Consider the following 14,410-nt stretch of genomic DNA (forward strand, 5'->3'; position numbering starts at 1 on the left):
ACGTAATTGGAAGTAAAACCTTCCTCAGCAAATGCAAAAGAACTGACATAATAACAAACAGTCTCTCAGACCACAGCGCAATCAAATTAGAACTCAAGATTAAGAAACTCACTCAAAACCACACAATTACATGCAAATTGAATAATCTGCTCCTGAATGACTCCTGGGTAAATAATGAAATTAAGGCAGAAACGAAGAAGTTTTTTGATGGAGGGTTCTGTAGATATCTATCAGGTCCACTTGATCCAGAGCTGAGTTCAGGTCCTGAATATCTTTGTTAATTTTCTGTCTTGATGATCTGTCTAATATTGTCAGTGGAGTGTTAAACTCTCCCATATTATTGTGTGGGAGTCTAAGTCTCTTTGTAATTCTCTAAGAACTTGCTTTATGAAACTAGGTGCTCCTGTATTGGGTGCATATATATTTAGGTAGTTAGCTCTTCTTGTTGAATTGAACCCTTTACCATTATGTAATGCCCTTGTCTTTTTTCATCTTTGTTGGTTTAAAGTTTGTTTTATTAGAAACTAGGATTATGACCTCTGCTTTTTTCTGTTTTCTCTTTGTTTGGTAAATTTTCCACCACTCCTTTATTTTTAGCCTATGTGTGTCTTTGCACATGAGATGGGTCTCTTGAAGACACATACTGATAGGTCTTGACTCTATCATCTTGCCTAGCACAGAATCTTATGTACAATAGAAGATTGAAACATTTTAAATGAGTGAGTAAATAAATAATAATTATTTGAGAAGGGTATTATTAATTTAATATTATGATGAAGAAAACACAACTAGGATATATTAAAAATAGGGTTAGCGTTTCTACAGGAAAGTGAACAAAATAACAAACTGGTAGGTTAAATTGTTCCAATAATAAACATTCCCTGAGCATATGACCTATTCCACTTGAGAAATAAGGCAATAATAAGAAATTGATGATAAAAACAATGCATTTTAAAGGAGGAATTCGATTCTAATTTCTTTTCTTTTAAATCCACTTCCTAACCCACCACTAATATAATTTCAAGAAATTATGCAAAAATTTTATGCTTTTCTTAAAATCCAGACACTCACTCCCTGGTTTTAAGTGTGGACAAAAGAGAGTTTCCGTTCAATGTTGTCTTTAAAAATGTCTCTTGCAATGAAGCAATTTCAGAATAGCCCTATATTTTATTGGCTTCATGGTTCACTTATTTATTTAAGAAATATTTACTGCATCTTGACTATAAGATGGACTTTGTTTTGAGACCAGGATTATTAATGATGGACAATCCAGATTTGGTCTTTTACAATTTTGATTTATAACCTTGTGAGATATAAAAACAAATAAGCAAGCAACAAAAACATATAAATATATAATTCCAGATTTTTATAAATACTATGAAAAGAGTAAACAGAGTATTGACATCAAGAATAAAGGTGCTGAGAAAGTTTTGAAATAGTTGAGTAATTTTGAAATTTTTACATTGGAGAATAGTGGAGAGGACAGAGCAAGTTTACAAAAAATGGAAGCTGCATGCCAAAGATTTTGAGTCAGAATGAATTCGGAGTGTACTGAAAAGGAAAAGGTAATCACCTAATATGTAACAGTGAGAGGGGAGGATGATAGAGGCTGCAGGTAGGATGAAAAACTAGGAAGATCATGGCAGGCTCTGTTTACTTGGTGTGGAGTTTGGAGTTGATAGTAAATGCAATGGTAAATCCATGAGGAGATTTACACAGGAGAGTGGACAATTGAGATGAATCTACTAAAAAGATCATATTTGCTGCTAAGAGTCTGGGAGCAAGAATGAAAGCACAAGAACAGTTACTAAGTTATTACAGTAGCAAGACGACAAGTGACAGAAGCCACATTAGAAGGTCTGCAGGTGTGTTTAATGGCCTGAACACCATATAGCTGAGCAGGTGGCCTTACACTAGGCTCTGGGCAAAACCAAAGTGGAATTGAATTATTTCTCAGTTGTCCCTGCACTTGGATTTTTCTTAAGCTAAACTTGGTCCTAATATGGTAGACTAAAAAGAAAACTCGATACAGCCTTAATCATATGAAATGAAAAAAGGAAATGAATCAAGTATTTACGGGGATTATTTTAGGTGAGAGGGCTGTGAGTGGTTTTTATTTTTTCATTACGTGGCTCTGACGTCCATATTTTCTACTTTCTTTTACAAGTAGGCATTTTTTTTTTCTGGGAAATAGAGACTGTTTTATTTTTACTCAACCAAAATGAATTTTGAGATTTTGATCAATTCGTTTCATCACTCTATATATTACTTTCTTTTGCACAACAAAAGAATTAGAATCCATGACCTTTGGTATCACTCCATGATTCTCTGTGTTGCTTTTCATAATGTAAGCATGGGCATGTTGAATAAACACCAAAATCTTTTAAATCGCCTGTGGGACATTATCACATTTTAAAATTTGTTTAAAAGAAAGAGATTTTCTTTGTTCTCTCAATGTTGCAGGTCTATAACTTGCTACCAGTGAAGAGTCCATTTACCTTTAGAGTTGGAGGTCCTGCGGATGAATATGATGAAAAGTGCAACACTGCAAAAGACACAAGTCACAGAGGAATCACTTCCACACCAAAGCAAGTCCTAGAGGGCGATGACATTTACAGTACCTTCATGGTAATTTTTTTTTCCTAAAGCATAACAAAAATTGATTTCTACGTCTCTGTTTAGATGGAGAAACAATGCACTTCTAAGCTCTAGGATCTTTTCTCCCCTCCCTCTAACAGAATGATAACTAACAGAAAAATATTGAAATCTCAGAGACAGAGAACTTTGTGGACATACAGATGTTCACACATGAATTTCTCTACCACCTTAAACAGCAAGTGGTTTACTTTTAGGCCCCAATCCTTAACCAAATGGATCCCAAAGCTGCTTACCACCATCATATTCCCCTCTCAGTGACTCTTGGGCATTCCAATATGTGAGGAAACCAAAACAAAATATTTTCCACAATGTGTCTGACACTCTCGAAAAGGTGAGCACCTTGTTGGTGGCCACCATCTCAGTCATTTGCACAATAAACACTGGCTGAATGAGTCCAGGCGCTGTGGCTCACACCTGTAATCCTTTGGGAGGCCGAGGCAGGCAGATCACGAGGTCAGGAGATCGAGACCATCCTGGCTAACACGGTGAAACTCCGTCTCCACTAAAAATACAAAAGAAAATTATCCGGGTGCAATGGTGGGCGCCTGTAGTCCCAGGTACTTGGGAGACTGAGGCAGGAGAATGGCGTGAACCTGGGAGGCGGAGCTTGCAGTGAGCCGAGATTGCAACACTGCACTCCAGCCTGGGCGACAGAGCGAAAGTCCGTCTCAGAAAAAAACAAAAAACAAAAAAAGCTTGTTGAATGAATACAGGATTGAATACATAAAGTGCAAAACTTTAGTCCTCACAAGGCAATAAAATTCCAGGAAAACTTAAAGTTGTCTTTCATTAAGAAAAGATTAACAAAACTTGTATTAGAAATGTCAAGATGTCTTAAAAATGTAATTATTTAGTATTAACTGAGCAGAATTATTCAGGATGTGAAATTAAATCTTATCACTATCAAAAAGCACTAAAAACTTTCATCATACCATCAGGAAAATATGTCATTCATCTGATAGAGGCCTACAGCTTAGCTGAAAGCCATTTAAATCTCTCTCTTCTGGACCTTCTGGAATCATAAATCAGATGGTAGAAGGATGAAAAGAATACTTCTTGGTTTATTAACTAGTTGTTTAATCTCTAAACATTTATTTCTGGTTTATTTCTTTCTGTTGCGTACGCAACCCCCATTGACAAGTGTGCTCAAGTGTCCCACAGTTTCCCAAATACTCTGAGATAAAACAGCAAATAATATTTATCTGTGACTAACATTGAAGAAGCGGGAAGACGGAAACAGGTGGACTGTAGACAACTGTGGGCATCTGAATGTGGGTTTTAGATGCAGACATTTGAGACAATTAAAAGAAACTGATAAAAAAAAGAGGAAAGGACAACAGAAATGAGTTAAGCATAGATATTCAGGAAAAGCCATATCTTCTGGTAAAACATAAACAAAACAGAGTTTACTAAGATTGTAAAGAACAACCTCCAATATGCAAACCTTCCATTTAAAATGACAAGAAATAAGCAAAAAAATTCTCTCTGCAATAAAGCCATAAGGAGAGCTCTCTATATGCATACATAGACATGGATATTTGTTTCATGCAGAAAAAGAAGTCTAAAATACTCCGTTTTAAGGATGCAAAAAAAAATTAAGGAGCATTAGAGTATACCAGAAAATATTTAAAAATAAGAATCAGAAACAGGTTTGAATTCCCACTCCTGTTCACTCAATAGCTTAATGAACTTGACCTTCTATGACTCTGTTTTTGTATTTATAAATAGCTGTCCTTATTATGTGTAATTTTCATGATGAGCCTATGAGCTATATGTAACATAATAGTGAAAGTACAATACAAATTCAAGAAATTACTTAGAGTCTCAATATTGGATTGCCACTATACTTTAACAATTAATTTTTTTCAGGCCATAGGATTAGATATTTTTACCAACTCAAAAATCCATAAGCCACCTTTGTGTCTACCACGAAGATTGCGTGCCAGCATAATAGGAGGTAAGGGTGCGATTTATTTGTCTGACAAAATAGAAGAAAAATTGTGCTTTATTGGGTTGGTTTAAGGTGAAAAGCTATTTTTCTAAGTATTGGATCTTGAGACTGCAGCAACTTCTTGGTAAGTTAGCCCCAAATAATATTTTTTCCTCAAATAGAGGATTTTTAAGCAATTATTGTTATTTTCTCTTTGACATCAAAATCAACTACCTTTTTGTTTTTGCTTTTAATAGTCTTGCCATTTTAGATCTTCCTTATCCATGGTGGATTCGATACCTGAATTAGTCAGAATTAGATTAAATGGTAGTAACAAACAAACTCCCACATCTCAGTGGGTAAGCATATAATAGTTTGGTTTTTGCTCATACAAAATCTACTTGTGAGTTCAGACGCTCTCCAGAACAGCTCCGTGCCAAACAGTGAGTCAGAGAGAACCAGTCTACCTTCCTCTGGTGACTCTGCCATCGCCAACGTGGCTTTCAGGGTCATACCTATGGGGAAGCAGGTTGCATGTGACTCTTAAAGCCAGGAGTAGGAATGGTTTACATCACTTCCGCCCATGTTCCTGCCCTAAATGCAAAAGAGGCTGAGAAATGGGAAGGCTCATGTGCATATTAACTGTCTCTGTCATATGTTCTTATGGAAAGTGAAGTGATTTATGTAATATTGAGCAAAAAGAGAGTAATGCAACTTTTGGCAGATACACTACCTCTGCATAGTCCCTTTGTGTGTTTCAAGTATACCTGGAAATGAGGAAAAGTTGAAAAGGGCCTAACTCAAAATTCTTTTCTACTGCCATCAGACATAGAGAAAATTTTCTCTGCGTGCTTGAATGTCTACCCAATTTACTTTGTAATAAAAAATGAGGATGGCAGTAAAAAGTGTTTAAAAAAAAAAAAGGAATAAACACATTTTAATACAGCAGATGCATTGTCTGGGAAGGCAAGGAGTAACATTCTAGTTGGAAACAAAGGAGTCATTAAGGATATTTCCTCCCCAGAAAAAAAAAAAAAAATCCTGTATAGTGAAAAAAGAACACTGTTTTAAGAACAAAGGGACAATTTTTCATCACACTCCTCTCTGCTATGACTCTGTGACTTTGGAAATTTGCAGACTCACTTAACCTTTCAGAGGCTCAATTTCTTTAAATCTGAAGTCAGAATGACAACACCAAACTCACTGAGGTATTGTGATTGTAAAAGGGAAAAAAAAATCATGATTCCTTTAATGGCATGTTTGTTTAAAAAAAAGAAACCGAAAAGCATGATTAATTCACTTTCATTTCACTAAGTGTGTATTTTCTTTTTAACCCTAAGAGAAAACAGATCAATGGAAACAAAGGTATGATTCAGAAAACCTGAAAACTCACAGTACATCATTACACTCTGACCCCAAATATTCTATAATATTCTATGCAAATTTTTCTTTTGGTATTTGTTGCTTATCCATTTTTTCCTTCTCATTTTCAGTTACATCACTTTGTCTGTCATTATTTCAAAGCTAGATTACTGAAAAACCATTCTAATTTACCTTCCTTGCCTCCAGCTTTTCTTTACCTCCCTCTATCCCACATTCCCTTAAACACTGCTTTTCTCAAGTCACTTATTTCTCAAACATAGTCACTACTTCCAGAGTTCATAAGATTATTGCATTTAAGGTTTTAAAAGAGCACATCTATTATTTTATATATATCATATATGTATTTATAATTACACACATTACACACATATATAATTATCTTAAGAAAGTGATGCCCCAGAGATCAGAAGATATATTATAGAATACTATTATAATAAAGATATTTAAGATAATATTAACAATATATTAAGATGATATATATCTTATATATATGTGTAGCTTCTGATCTCTGTAATATCAATTTCTTTTTTATCAAGCTAACTAACTCCCGCCTTAACAGATCTTATTTATTTGTCTTAGCCTTCATGATGTTTTATTATATATTACACTTTCTGTTTACATAATTTTGGGAAACACATCCTGAAAATAGCCATTCTACTCTAGAGGGTAAATTTTTATTATCCCTGTGAAGCACCCTTCCACCTTGGCGTATATGTTTGCACAGTCGTTTCCCGGGAATGCCTCCCCATTCTCCTCCGCCTCCCATCCATGAATGATCATCTTAGGTTCCGCTTTGGTTAAGTCTTTTCCAGCCTAACTAAAGTTGATTGTCTTTTCATTCCTGACTCCCCATTGTCTATACCACATACTCCACTGAATCCTTTTGCTTATTGTTTATATCTCCATATTAATTCAATGTTGAAACAAACAAACAAAAAATCATTCCTGAAATCATCTTGCTTAACTAATATCCATTCCTCTTGTTTGATTCTCACTGCAAACAGAAGACATATGAACACAATTTCAGTGTAAAAGCGTATTTGATGTATTAAATTACTCTTTATCCTTCCCTTCACCAGTTGAATAATCATCCTAGAGAGAGCTACATTTGTTTTTTTTTAATCAACTTTTATTTTAGATTCAGGAGGTACATGTACAGGTCATTTGTTTTTATTTATAAAGAAAAATATATTTAGCTCTAGATTCTGTTTGAAGAAAAAATAGGATTAGCTTTTCTATGGGAAAGTGAACAAAATAACAAGCTGATAGATTAAATTGTTCCAATAATAAACATTCCCTGAGCATATGACCTTATTCCACTTGAGAAATAAGGCAGCAATAAGAAATTGATTATAAAAAATGAGGTTCACACTGAGGCCTGTGTGTTGTCTTCCAGGAGCAGGTCTGCGAGGCTTACCCCTAGGAGAAATAATGTGCCCAATGGTCGAAGAAGAACCTCAGATATTGCAAGTGGAAGAGATAGTCCGGAAGTACTTCCCTGAGACCTGGATCTGGGATTTGGTAGTAGTCGAGTAAGTTGTGTGTTGCCTGGAATTTAGTTTAGGAAAGGGTTTGAATCCTGCTGTATGACTGACTTTATCCTGGATTCCTGATCCTTTTAGTTCTGTTCTGCTCTTTGCTGGTAAATATTTAGGTTGATAGTTCATTTATTTCATAATTAAACAATGCTAATTTTTTTTCTAATTTGGTCTATAGATAAATAATAGAAAGTAGGATGCTACCAGCCCTCTTAAATAAAGGAAAGGGAAGGGGAGGGGAGGGAGATTGGAAGAAACAACAAAAGGAAGGAAAGAATGAAAGAAAAAAGGAAGAAAGAAAGGGAGGGAGGAAAGGAGGGACTAAGGGAGGTAGGGACAAAAAAAACTTTAAGACTTTACCAGGAACACCAACCCTTAGATCAAGTTTAGCATTTACCACACTAGGTTACTGAGTTATCATGTTCTAGGATCACCCATGCTTTGTGTTAAAAAAAAAAAAAAGAGAGAGAGAGAGAGAGAGATTTGCTCACACTCCTCTTCTCTGCTCCTTCACTAGCTCATCAGGTGTAAGAGACCTGGTGATGCAGGTCCCTGACACCATCACGGAGTGGAGGGCCAGCGCATTCTGCTTGTCTGGAACCACAGGGTTTGGCCTCTCTCCTGTCGTGTCTCTTCAAGCCTTCCAGCCTTTCTTCCTGGAACTCACCCTCCCTTATTCTGTGGTGCGAGGAGAAGCCTTCACACTCAAAGCCACTGTGTTTAACTACTTGTCCATTTGCATTCGGGTAAGGGCACTTCTCTGGAAGTGAATGAGAATAGAAGATAGTCACCATTCATTACCAGGTCTCCTAGGTAACCCAGGAAATCAGAACTGCATATGACATAACCTAATTTTGGAACAGACCTGGTACTAAAAGAAAAGGTACCTGACAGGTCCAAGGTGGTAAGGTTATATTCATTCAGGCTCCTACATCTGTGTATTCCTAAATTCAGACATTATGTCCACCTGGTTGCTTCATGTTTTTCACTAAACACCTCTTTCTTCTGTTGGCACAAGGCTAAATCCTAAACATTTATCCTAATTCCTGTCAGTTTTTCCATTTTCTTGTTTCAAACACCTAAACTACAAAGTGTCTGATACAGCTGGTCATGTTTGCATAGCTTCTCAGCGCCTCCAGACGGACGGACGTTGTCCCTCAGTCCACTTACCTGATGCACACAGCATATTCCCCAGTATTCATCCTGTTCTGCGTCCCTTCATAAACTTGTGCTTGGGTGTGGGGGGACAGGTCATTGTGCAGCTAGAAGTCTCTTCCACTTTCCTGGCTGTCCCAACAGAGAAGAATGAAGAATCTCACTGTGTCTGTAGAAATGGGCGGAAAACCGTGTCCTGGACTGTGACTCCAAAGTCACTGGGTGAGTAGTAACGCTATTAGCAAATTCCACTTCGTGTGCTCAGATGATTGTTTTTCTGCACTGACCCCAATACATACTTTTTCTCCTCCTTTAATACTAATCAAGAGGAAGACAACCACTAGATACACTGGGGAAACTGAAAAAGAAGAAACCGTTCAATTAAAATCACCATTTAACTCTTAAGAACTTTGTTCCCCAGGAAAGGTGAATTTCACAGCTACTGCAGAAGCCATGCATTCTCAGGAAGCGTGTAACAATGAGTTGACTGATGTCCCACCACTTGTGCAGAAGGACACTGTAGTCAAGCCCTTACTAGTTGAGGTATGTGAGTTTACTCTCTGTGAGTCTCAGAGCCCTTATTATTTCATACAGTGTTATCTAATATGCATCTGACAGTGACATTTAATTCCCAAGAATGTGGATAGATCTGCAATCCAATTTTTCACCAGCATTTTCTCCTTTGCTTTCAAGTGTTTAATTTTTCTTTTATACATTCAGTATTGCTTTACTTTTTTTTTTATTTTTTGTCAATATAAAGCCTGAAGGAATAGCAAAGGAGGAAACTTTCAACACGCTGCTGTGTGCATCAGGTAAGTGTAATAAATAGAGAAAAATTTCATGTTAAGTGACTTGCCAGAGTATACAGCTGTGGAATGTCTTTTGGAGGCATGCTTTTCTCTAAGAGAGAGAGAGAGAGAGAAACTCTTACCCTCCTCAAAATCTAAGTACATTTGATGAAAAACATTGTCCTAATGAAAACCACTTGGAATGAGCCCCAACTTTCTTAGGGAAATAAATAGAAAGTACTTTTCAGTTTAAAGTATTATTATTGTATTTTAAGAATAAAGAAATGGGCATAGAGAAATAAAAGTCTTGATTAAAAGCTTAAAAGCTTTTGCCTAATAATAAGGACTGAGGCTGTTGACGTCAGGACAGTATTCTTTCTGATACATCTGTTTCTCAAATGTCTTTCTAAACCGTGTTCAAAATATTGAAATATCTGTGTGACGCTAGTATGATTTACCATTCAATTAACAGTTTAAATGCACTCAGGTTTTTACTTAAACAAGTTATTTTAAGAGGAACTCCAGGTCACTAACTTGTATAGAAAACCAACATTTTACTAATATCATTAATATAACAATATAAAAATTACCACTATATTGAAAGAGAGAGGGAAAAGCTAACACTTTTTTAAGTTTATTTAAATTATCATTAAAAATGCAACTCGGTGCCATCTATAATCATCTTGACGATAATGCTTAGTCTGCAGATCTCTCCTCTCTATATGAAGATCCCTTGATAAAATCATCTAGTCAATGGCTTTAATAACAACTATGTACTTGTGTCCAAAAGTATACAACTTGGATCCACACCTTTTTCCTGAACTCAAACTTATGTGTTCAACTGCCCACTCCTCTCCGCTTACAGGCTTGTAGGTCTCATAGGCATATCAAAATTAGCAAGTTTAAAACTGAGAATCAGCTCTTCCTCACAAACCTGCTCCTCCTTCAATTTCCTTCATCTCAGATGATGAAAAATCTGTTCTTCTACTTGCTGGGAGAGAAACACTTTGGAGTTCTTCTTTACTACATTCTTTCCCTTATACTCCCTACCCAATCCATGCACAAATCTAGTCAATTTCACCTTCAAATTATATCCGGAATCTACCCACTTCTCTCCATCTCTACGATTCTAGTCCTTTCTCTTGCAGGCTCTCAATAGCTTTCTAACTGGTCTCCTGATCATCTTTTCTTGTTCCCCTTCAGCGAGAGGGATCCTTTAAAGCATGTGTCAGATAGTGTATCTTGTCTTCTCTAACCCTTTCAGGAATCTCCCATATCCCCCCAAAGTTAAAGTGTAAACTTTTAATGCAATTAGAACTCAGCTCTGCACCAAGTGGACCTAATAGATATCTACAGAACTCTCCACCTCAAATCAACAGAATATACATTCTTCTCAGCACCACAGTGCACATATTCCAAAATTGACCAAATAGTTGGAAGTAAAGCACTCCTCAGCAAATGTAAAAGAACAGAAATTATAACAAACTTTCTCTCAGACCACAGTGCAATCAAACTAGAACTCGGGATTAAGAAACTCACTCAAAACTGCTCAACTACATGGAAACTGAACAATCTGCTCCTGAATGACTGCTGGGTACATAACAAAATGAAGGCAGAAATAAAGATGTTCTTTGAAACCATTGAGAACAAAGATACAACATACCAGAATCTCTGGGACACATTTAAAGCAGTGTGTAGAGGGAAATTTATAGCACTAACTGCCCACAAGAGAAAGCAGGAAGGATCTAAAATTGACACCCTAACATCACAATTAAAAGAACTAGAAAAGCAAGAGCAAACACATTTAAAAGCTAGCAAAAGTCAAGAAATAACTAAGATCAGAGCAGAACTGAAGGAGATAGAGATGCAAAAAACCCTTCAAAAAATCAATGAATCCAGGAGCTGGTTTTTTGAAAAGATCAACAAAGTTGATAGACTGCTAGCAAGACTAATAAAGAAGAAAAGAGAGAAGAATCAAATAGACACAATAAAAAATGATAAAGGGGATATCACCACCAATCTCACAGAAATACAAACTATCATCAGAGGATACTATAAACACCTCTACACAAATGAACTAGAAAACCTAGAAGAAATGGATAAATTCCTGGACACATACGCTCTCCCAAGACTAAACCAGAAAGAAGTTGAATCCCTGAATAGACCAATAGCAGGCTCTGAAATTGAGGCAATAATTAATAGCCTACCAATCAAAAAAAAGTCCAGGACCAGACGGATTCACAACTGAATTCTACCAGAGGTACAAGGAGGAGCTGGTACCATTCTTTCTGAAACTATTCCAATCAATAGAAAAGGAGGGAACACTCCCTAACTCATTTTATGAGGCCGACATCATCATGATACCAAAGCCTGGCAGAGACACAACAAAAAAAGAGAATTTCAGACCAATATCCTTGATGAACATCGGTGCAAAAATCCTCAATAAAATACTGGCAAACCAAATCCGGCAGCACATCAAAAAGTTTATCCACCATGATCAAGTGGGCTTCATCCCTGGCATGCAAGGCTGGTTCAACATATGCAAATCAATAAACATAATCCAGCATATAAACAGAACCAAAGACAAAAACCACATGATTATCGCAATAGATGCAGAAAAAGCCTTTGACAAAATTCAACAGTCCTTCATGCTAAAAACTCTCAGTAAATTCGGTATTGATGGAACGTATCTCAAAATAATAAGATCTATGACAAATCCACAGCCAATATCATACTGAATAGGCAAAAACTGGAAGCATTCCCTTTGAAAACTGGCACAAGATAGGGATACCCTCTCTCACCACTCCTATTCAACATAGTGTTGGAAGTTCTGGCCAGGGCAATCAGGCAGGAGAAATAAATAAAGGGTATTCAATTAGGAAAAGAAGTCAAATTGTCCCTGTTTTCAGATGACATGATTGTATATTTAGAAAACCCCATCATCTCAGCCCAAAATCTCCTTAAGCTCATAAGCAACTTCAGCAAAGTCTCAGGATACAAAATCAATGTGCAAAAATCACAAGCATTCTTATACACCAATAACAGAAAAACAGAGAGCCAAATCATGAGTGAACTCCCATTCACAATTGCTTCAAAGAGAATAAAATACCTCGGAATCCAACTTGCAAGGGATGTGAAGGACCTCTTCAAGGAGAACTACAAAACACTGCTTAATGAAATAAGAGGACACAAACAAATGGAAGAACATGTCATGCTCATGGATAGGAAGAATCAATATCGTGAAAATGGCCATACTGCCCAAGGTAATTTATAGATTCAATGCCATCCCCATCAAGCTACCAATGACTTTCTTCACAGAATTGGAAAAAACTACTTTAAAGTTCATATGGAACCAAAAAAGAGCCTGCATTGCCAAGACAATCCTAAGCCAAAAGAACAAAGCTGGAGGCATCATGCTACCTGACTTCAAACTATACTACAAGGCTACAGTAATCAAAACAGCATGGTACTGGTACCAAAACAGAGATATAGACCAATGGAACAGAACAGAGCCCTCAGAAATAATACCACACATCTACAACCATCTGATCTTTGACAAACCTGACAAAAACAAGAAATGCGGAAAGGATTCCCTATTTAATAAATGGTGCTGGGAAAACTGGCTAGTCATAGGTAGAAAGCTGAAATTGGATCCCTTCCTTACATCTTATACGAAAATTAATTCAAGATGGATTAGAGACGTAAATGTTAGACCTAAAACCATAAAAACCCAAGAAGAAAACCTAGGTAATACCATTCAGGACATAGGCATGGGCAAGGACTTCATGTCTAAAACACCAAAGGTAATGACAACAAAAGCCAAAATTGACAAATGGGATCCAATTAAAGTAAAGAGCTTCTGCACAGCAAAAGAAGCTACCAAACTACCACCAGAGTGAACAGGCAACCTACAGAATGGGAAAAAATTTTTGCAATCTACTCATCTGACAAAGGGCTAATATCCAGAACCTACAAAGAACTCAAACAAATTTACAAGAAAAAAACAACCCCATCAAAAAGTGGGCAAAGGATATGGACAGACACTTTTCAAAAGAAGACATTTATGCAGCCAACAGACACATGAAAAAATGCTCATCATCACTGGCCATCAGAGAAATGCAAATCAAAACCACAATGAGATACCATCTCACACCAGTTAGAATGGCGATCATTAAAAAGTCAAAAAACAACAGGTGCTGGAGAGGATGTGGAGAAATAGGAACACATTTACACTGTTTGTGGGACTGTAAATTAGTTCAACCATTGTGGAAGACAGTGTGGTGATTCCTCTAGGATCTAGAATAAGAAATACCACTTGATCCAGCCATTGCATTACTGGGTATATACCCAAAGGATTATAAATCATGCTGCTATAAAGACACATGCATACGTATGTTTATTGCAGCACTATTCACAATAGCAAAGACTTGGAATCAACCCAAATATCCATCAGTGACAGACTGAATTAAGAAAATGTGTCACATATACACCATGGAATACTATGCACTCATAAAAAAGGATGAGTTTGTGTCCTTTGTAGGGACATGGATGCAGCTAGAAACCATCATTCTCAGCAAACTATCACAAGGACAGAAAACCAAACACCACATGTTCTCACTCATAGGTGGGAATTGAACAGTGAGAACACTTGTACACAGGGCAGGGAACGTCACACACTGGGGCCTGTCGTGAGGTGGGGGGAGTGGGGAGGGATAGCATTAAGAGATATACCTAATGTAAATGACAAGTTAATGGGCACAGCACACCAACATGGCACATGTATACATATGTAAGAAACCTGCATGTTGTGCACATGTACCCTAGAACTTAAAGTATAATAAAAAAGTTTTTTAAAAAAGAAACCCTTGCTACCCCATGACTTCACATCTTCCTAACCTCTCCTTTGCTCACCCCATGCCGGCCACACTGACCTCCTTCTTCCTACTGGAATACATCCG

General features: G+C 36.8%; 1 protein-coding gene across 1 annotated transcript in view; it reads left to right on the forward strand.

The window, feature by feature from the left end:
- Positions 1 to 14,410, forward strand: part of LOC112634992 (pregnancy zone protein-like) — a 74,222-nt gene that overhangs the window by 25,837 nt on the left and 33,975 nt on the right. The window contains exons 16-22 of the mRNA XM_025402871.1: positions 2,464 to 2,628; positions 4,528 to 4,615; positions 7,368 to 7,503; positions 8,027 to 8,255; positions 8,760 to 8,886; positions 9,086 to 9,207; positions 9,425 to 9,476. Coding sequence (XP_025258656.1) covers positions 2,464 to 2,628; positions 4,528 to 4,615; positions 7,368 to 7,503; positions 8,027 to 8,255; positions 8,760 to 8,886; positions 9,086 to 9,207; positions 9,425 to 9,476 — 919 coding nt within the window. The remainder of the gene's footprint in view (positions 1 to 2,463; positions 2,629 to 4,527; positions 4,616 to 7,367; positions 7,504 to 8,026; positions 8,256 to 8,759; positions 8,887 to 9,085; positions 9,208 to 9,424; positions 9,477 to 14,410) is intronic.

Source organism: Theropithecus gelada, chromosome 11, assembly GCF_003255815.1.
Source record: "Theropithecus gelada isolate Dixy chromosome 11, Tgel_1.0, whole genome shotgun sequence".
Taxonomy (NCBI): domain Eukaryota; kingdom Metazoa; phylum Chordata; class Mammalia; order Primates; family Cercopithecidae; genus Theropithecus; species Theropithecus gelada.